Below are 7,347 nucleotides of genomic sequence, written 5' to 3'. Positions count from 1 at the left end.
ACCTGAGGTAGCAATCAACTCCTGGGCTCAAGCAATCCTCCTGCCTCGAACTCCCAAAGTGCTGGGATTACAGGCATGAGCCACCATGCACAACCAGAACTATATATCTTAAGCAAGAATAATCATAAGTTCATTTAAAAAAATGTACAGCTCTGTTCCATCACTTCTAAATCAATACTATTATAAGTTGTCTCATTGCTAGAGAATGGAATAGGAAAAAAAAAATCAACACAACAGAAAATCCTATGTTCTTTAACAATAAGCCCTGTTATTTAGGTAAAACCACAATAGCTATACAATGCTTACAGGGTGATAAATATTGAAGAAACCTTTGCACGTCGGAAATCTGTAGTTGGGATCAATTCTTTTTAGTCCTCGGACAGTAAGGAACATTCCAATGGGAGATCCAAAGGCAAAGAATATTTCTGGTTTATAGATGAGCCGGGGATATTTCACAGACACCTCAAAGGAGGAAAATAAAAGCATCTCTCATTAATAACAAAAGTTACATCTGTTTCTACCATACCAATAGCAGGCGGTAAAATGATCAAAGAGAATTAGTTACCTGCCCAATGCCAACATCCAGATAATCACTATTTCTAGTATTACTGCTACTGCAGAACTCAGATTCTTTGGGGATGTTTGCCCCTGAAGCAGGCTGCAGGGTTGGTCTATTAATACCCTAAAGAATAAAAAATAGTTATGTGGAGAAGCTGGGCATGGCAGCACGCACCTGCAGTCCCAGCTACTCAGGACCCTGAGGTAGGTAGGAGGATTGTTTAAGCCCATGAGTGCAAGTCCAACCTGGGCAACATAGTCTCTATTTAAAAAAAAAAAAATTATGAGGAGCTACTATATAGTAAAAGTACAGACAAAGGATTATATAGTTTTCTACTGGTTTGAAAGGACCCTTAGGAAAGTTCTGAAATGGCAGCCAAAAATTCTAGGAAGATTTCCTCAGAAAACAAGATTAAATTATTGCCTTAAATTGTTAACTGACATTCTTACATGCTCTAAAATGATGAAAGTCATACATAGCCATTTCGGCAGCAGTTGAAACTTTAGGCAACAATCATAAGAGAAAACAATAGCAGGGTACTGTGGGAAGATAATGCTGAGGACTGCTAGAGTTCTATGAAGTGCTGTGCCTCTGTAATCTAGTAGGATGTCAATGGGCTGGGCCAAGAACTGAGTCTTTAAAAAGAACTGAGCCAGGCCGGGTGCGGTGGCTCAAGTCTGTAATCCCAGCACTTTGGGAGGCCGAGATGGGCGGATCACGAGGCCAGGAGATCAAGACCATCCTGGCTAACACGGTGAAACCCCGTCTCTACTAAAAAATACAAAAAACTAGCTGGGCGAGGTGGTGGGCGCCTGTAGTTCCAGCTACTCGGGAGGCTGAGGCAGGAGAATGGCGTAAACCCGGGAGGCAGAGCTTGCAGTGAGCTGAGATCTGGCCACTGCACCCCAGCTTGGGTGACAGAGCCAAACTCTGTCTCAAAAAAAAAAAAAAAAAAAAAAAAGAACTGAGCCACCTGCTAAAAAGTTGGAAAAGAACTACCTACTGGCCGGGCATGGTGGCTCATGCCTGTATCCCCACCACTTTGGCAGGCTGAGGTGGGCGGATCACTTGAGGTCAGGAGCTTAAGACCAGCCTGGCCAACATGGTGAAACCCCATACTAAAAATACAAAAATTAGCTGGATGTGGTGTCGCACACCTGTAATCCCAGCTACTTGGGAGGCTGAAGCAGGAGAATCACTTGAACTCAGGAGGCAGACGTTGCAAGTGAGCCAAGATTGTGCAACGAGCGAGACTCCGTCTCAAAAAAAAAGAAAGAAAAGAAAAGAACTAACTAGTAAGACATGGAAGAGAAATTCAGTGGCCAGAAGAACTGAATGTGGAAGTACTGTTACAACATAGGTAAACCTTGAGAACATTATGCTAAGTGAAAGAAACCAGTCACATGGCTCAAAAGGTCACATATTGTATGATTCCATTTATATGGAATGTCCAAAATAAGCAAATCTGTAGAAACAGAAAGTAGACTAGTGGTTGACTCTAATTAGTGGTTGACTCCCTGGGGGCAGGGAGCAATGAGGAGCGACAGCAAATAGGTATGGGGTTTCCCTAAAGGAGAATGGAAATGTGCTGAAATTGGATAGTGGTAATGGTTATAAAACTCTATGAATATACTAAAAACCATTCAATTATAAACTTTAAAAGGGGGAATTTTATGGTATGTGATGTGAATTATATATTGGTAAAGCTCTCATGAAAAGAAAAAAAGCAAAAAAATAAATAAATAAATGGAAGGAGAATTCCAGAGGAAAGAAGACTTCTGAAGCTAATGACACTTTTAAGGACGTAAAAAAAGACGGGCCAGGAGTGGTTATTCATGTCTGTAATCCCAGCACTTTGAGAGGCTGAGGCAGGTGGGTCACCTGAGGTCAGGAGTTCAAGACCAGCCTGGCCAACATAGTTAAACCCCATCTCTACTAAAAATACAAAAAGTTAGCTGGGCATGGTGGTGTGCACCTGGAATCCCAGCTACTCAAGAGGATGAAGCAGGAGAATCGCTTGAACCCAGGAGGTGGAGGTTGCAGTGAGCTGAGATCACCCACTGTATTCCACCCCAGGCAACAGAGCGAGATTTCATTTCAAGAGAAAAAAAGAAAAAAAAGAAAAAGAAAAAAAAAAGGATGTAAAAAAGAAAATGTGTTTAATTTCTAGAAAGAGAGCCAAAGATTGGCCAGGCGCAGGTGGCGGGCACCTGTAGTCCCAGCTACTCAGGAGGCTGAGGCAAAAGAATCGCTTGAACCTGGGAGGCAGAGGTTGCAATGAGCTGGCATCACACCACTGCACTCCAGCCTCAGTGACAGAGCAAGACTCCGTCTCAAAAAAAAAAAAAGAGCCAAAGATCCATTACCAAAAAACTGCTTGACTTCCCAGAATAAACATCCCGCAAAACACAAGGATACACTATGGACATCAAAGAATTGCTTGGTCCAACAAGCTGTATTAGGCACATACCGTTGCGTTTTTTCTGGTACTGAAATAGTTTAATATCTTCTTTCTTGGTCCTAAAGGAATTCCCATTTCCTGAAGATCTCGGTCTGTACATAAAGCCTATGCACAGAAAACCAAGTCTTTCTTATTTCTAGACAAAATAAAATCAATCCTGTCCCCTAAGAGGATTAAGACCTAGGCACTCTGTTGCTGCCTGTCTCTCTAGTAGTAAAACATCATATAATAACTTCCAGAAAAAAGGACCTGTTTTATTCATGAAACACCCTAAAAAAGAATAGAAAATATCAATACTTATAATATCAACGTTACAATAATAGACAACATTGTGTTATTATAAAAAAAAAAAAAAAAAAAAAAAACCCAGAGAAGTTGGGTATGTAAGGACTTCAGGACATAAAAATCTTCCTTGATTTCTATACTGACTTAGATGTCACATGCCTGAGAAGGATTATACTCCTGCTCATGAATGCAAGCATTGAGAACATACAGCAAACACACAAGTACGCAACAGATTAACAATCAAGATCTCAAGTGTCACTCATCTTTTTTTTTTTGTTTTTGAGACGGAGTCTTGCTCTGTCGCTCAGGCTGGAGTGCAGTGGCACAATCTCAGCTCACTGCAACCTCCACTTCCTAGGTTCAAGCGATTTTCCTGCCTCAGCCTCCCAAGTAGCTGGGATTACAGGTGCCTGCCACCAGGCCCAGCTAATTTCTTGGTATTTTTAGTAGACGCAGGGTTTCACCATGTTGACCAGGCTGGTCTCGAACTCCTGACCTCGTGATCCGCCCACCTCGGCCTCCCAAAGTGCTGGGATTACAGGTGTGAGCCACCATACCTGGCCAACTGTCACTCATTAGGGAAGCCTTCCTGCACCTTCTGAGACCAGGTTAATTCTTACAATACGGTGTACTTTCCCTACTTAGTTCTTATTGTAATTGCAATGATGTGTGTGATTATTTAATATGTGTCTTCCCCAGTAAACTATAAACACTATGAGGTCAGGGATCATATGTCTTATTTACCAGTCTATCCGGTACTTGGTATAGTAAGCATTTTCTAAATATCTGTTACATGAGTGAATGTATCACAAACCAGAAAAAGGCCAAACAAAAGTGGAAAAAACAAAAAACAAATAAACAAGCTGGCTGGGCACCGTGGCTCACACATGTAATTCCAGCACTTTGGGAGGCAAAGGTGGGTGGATCATGGGGTCAGGAATTCCAGACCAGCCTGGCCAAGAGACCAGCTTGGCCAACATGGTGAAACCCGTCTCTACTAAAAATACAAAAATTAGCCAGACATGGTGGCGGGCACCTGTAATCCCAGCTACTCGGGAGGCTGAGGCAGAAGAACTGCTTGAACCCCAGAGACAGAGGCTGCGGTGAGCTGAAGATCACACCATTGAACTCCAGCCTGGGCAAGAGTGAGACTCCAACTCAAAAAATAAATAAATAAAAAATAAACAAGCAAATAACAGTGGAGCTCTTGAAAGTACAATAGAAAATTAGAGTTGGAATAGCTAATGGTTATTTATTTGTTTGTTCTTGCACTCATGTTTTCTATGAGCCGTACTGGTTAGTCTGCTCCACTGCTCTATGAATATCAATATGGCCATCTGAACTTTGAACTTCGAACAAGGCAAAGGTCACTTGATATGATAAAAAGCAAATAAATAATGCTAAGGAACATTAATGATAAAGTATTTATGACTAAAAAGTGTCTAAAGGGTATGCACTTAGTAAACATGATGAACAATAAAAATACTGAAAATGGCTTGGCATAAAGTTTTAAAAGATTATTTTTACCAGAGCTTCCTTATCTACTTTCTCCTTCTCAAAGATATCAAAGAATTCAGAGAGCTGAAGTTTCTTCAAATCTTCCTCTAGTGTAGGTGTATCTCCTTGATCCATTACAATATTTAGCGAATCCTAAAAATTAAATTATAAAGCTCATATTTTCAAAATTCATTTAGTTTCCTTTATACTATTTTGCAGTAAAGAAATACATAGATTTCCACAGCAATGTATCTTAACTTTAACAAACTGTCATTTATGCAAGATATAAATTAAGAGGTTCCAAGGTTTTGCGACTTCAATTGAAAATATGTTTTTAAAGAAATGAGTAAAATATTCATCATCATTAACAAACATTTGCTGAATTTTAAGGGAGCTCGGTGCTTAAGAAATTAGGAAAATGGTGCTTATGAAATAAAACAGTCTAGACTGGGCATGGTGGCTCACGCCTGTAATCCCAGCACTTTGGGAGGCCGAGGTGGGCAGATCACAAGGTCAGGAGTTCAAGACCAGCCTGACCAACATGGTGAAACCCCAACCCTACTAAAGATACAAAAATTAGCAGGGTGTGGTAGCGTGTGCCTGTAATCCCAGCTACTGGGGAGGCTGAGGCAGGAGAATCATTTGAACCCTGGAGGCGGAGGTTGCAGTGAGCCAAGATCGTGCCACTGCATTGCATTCCAGCCTGAGCGACAGAACGAGACTATCTCCAAAAAAAAAAAAGAAATAGAAATAAAACAGTCTAAGACAAAAGCTCTGCTCTGGAGGAACTCATGGTCCAACAGGAGAAATAGGTACCAAATCAATCCTATAGATGATACATGGTTATAGGAATTTTTACTAAAAATGTTTAAACATCAAGTTCCCCAATACTTTCTAACAGAGTTTCTATAAATCATATCAATTTGTAGCCAATTCATTCATTTGTTCATATGCAAACTTCATTTAGCTCAACGATTCCGTAACTCAGCAGTGCATATTTTTGAGACGGAGTCTCACTCTGTCACCCAGGCTGCAGGGCAGTGGCACGATCTCTGCTCACTGCAACCTCCATCTCCTGGGTTCAAGCGATTTTCCTGCCTCAGCCTCCCAAGTAGCTGGGATTACAGGCACACACCACCATGCCCAGCTAATTTTTGTATTTTTAGTACAGATGGGGTTTCACCATGTTGGCCAAGTTGGTCTTGAACTCCTGACCTAAGGTGATCCACCAGCCTCAGCCTCCCAAAGTGCTCGGATTACAGACATGAGCCACCACACTTGACCAGCAGTGCATGTTCACAAAAGAAAATAAGATAGACTAAACAATTATTATTTGTAGAAGCATATTATTATCTTGCTTCTATAATCCAAGAATGACAGAGATAATTAAAAATCTGTTAAAATGGAAATAAGTGTAAACGTAATGTCATGACATGAAACTAAACTCAGCTAAAAACAAAAAATAAGTCTAAAATCTATAAATCCTTACTAAAGAAAACTACAAGAAAACCTAGCTGAACATCTAAATTACCTTTTCACTGTCAATATCCCCCAAAGAATCTTTCTGATTTGTTAGGATATCAAACAATATAAGCGAACCTATAAGTAAAATAGAAGAAGGGACAATTTCTAAGCATTAGCACTAAATGGCTGTCTGTTATACAAAAAAGTCATAAGCCAATTACACATGTAAGCAAATCTACACAGCAAGGAGTCTTTCTTTCCAATTTACCACCACCCTTCCAACCCCTTCCAAATTTCTTGATCAGAGACCACTTCCAGACCTCTGAATTTCCTACTGATAAAAGACACTGTGCTTCAAAAACAGGTGTCTTTAAAATGTGATAGTCTTCTCTGGTCACACAGAATTCATTTTGTTACCTAAACTATGACCAGCAATGGATACACCCCCTTTGAAATCAGGGTTCCTCTGCAGAAAAAGTGTGTATATTCGGTTCATTTCAGAAGCAACTGTGTCCACAATAGTCTGACAGTAGGTGGGGCTATTGTAGAAGAAGACATCCAGAATTGTGTCATTGGTGAAGTGCCTGAGGCGGTTAATGCTGGGCAGGGTTATTCGCTGCAGATCTCTGAAAAAAGGAAAAATAATTTAAGCAGGAAACCTAAATACATTTAATAGCCACTTCCAATTTTAAGCCTTCAAGCTTAGACTTAAACATTTTATAGGAAACAATTGTCGATTTATAGGAAAAAACAAAAAGAGGACAAAGGAACATGTGTAATGAAGCCAGAGGGATGTGATCAGCAAAATTCAGAAAATATGAAACCCTACAAGTCAAACCCATTTCTTCCATGCATAAACTACAAGAAAACAATAGATGTAGACAGAGAGGTAAGCGGTAATCAAGAAATTAAGAGACTTTTTTTTTTTTTTTTGAGATGAGAGTCTCGTTCTGTTGCCCAGGCCGGAGGGCAGTGGCACAATCTCAGCTCACTGTAACCTCCACCTCCCAGGTTCAAGCGATTCTCCTGCCTCAGTCTCCCAAGTAGCTGGGATTACAGGCGCCTGCCACCAGGCCCGGCT

The 7,347-nt window shown here is 40.6% G+C and overlaps 1 protein-coding gene across 2 annotated transcripts in view; it reads right to left on the bottom strand.

The window, feature by feature from the left end:
* The window catches only part of DDHD2 (DDHD domain containing 2), a 45,653-nt gene that overhangs the window by 10,462 nt on the left and 27,844 nt on the right, over positions 1-7,347 (bottom strand). For both annotated transcript variants that reach the window (XM_011993279.1, XM_011993270.1), the window contains exons 8-13: positions 6,684-6,892; positions 6,334-6,401; positions 4,833-4,955; positions 3,030-3,125; positions 566-682; positions 307-462 (exon numbers count right to left, since the gene is read on the bottom strand). In XM_011993279.1, the coding sequence (XP_011848669.1) occupies positions 307-462; positions 566-682; positions 3,030-3,125; positions 4,833-4,955; positions 6,334-6,401; positions 6,684-6,892 (769 nt within the window). The remainder of the gene's footprint in view (positions 1-306; positions 463-565; positions 683-3,029; positions 3,126-4,832; positions 4,956-6,333; positions 6,402-6,683; positions 6,893-7,347) is intronic.

Source organism: Mandrillus leucophaeus, unplaced genomic scaffold, assembly GCF_000951045.1.
Source record: "Mandrillus leucophaeus isolate KB7577 unplaced genomic scaffold, Mleu.le_1.0 Scaffold111, whole genome shotgun sequence".
NCBI classification, from domain to species: domain Eukaryota; kingdom Metazoa; phylum Chordata; class Mammalia; order Primates; family Cercopithecidae; genus Mandrillus; species Mandrillus leucophaeus.
Note: the sequence above shows the minus strand (reverse complement) of the source record. Positions and strands in the feature narration are given on the sequence as shown.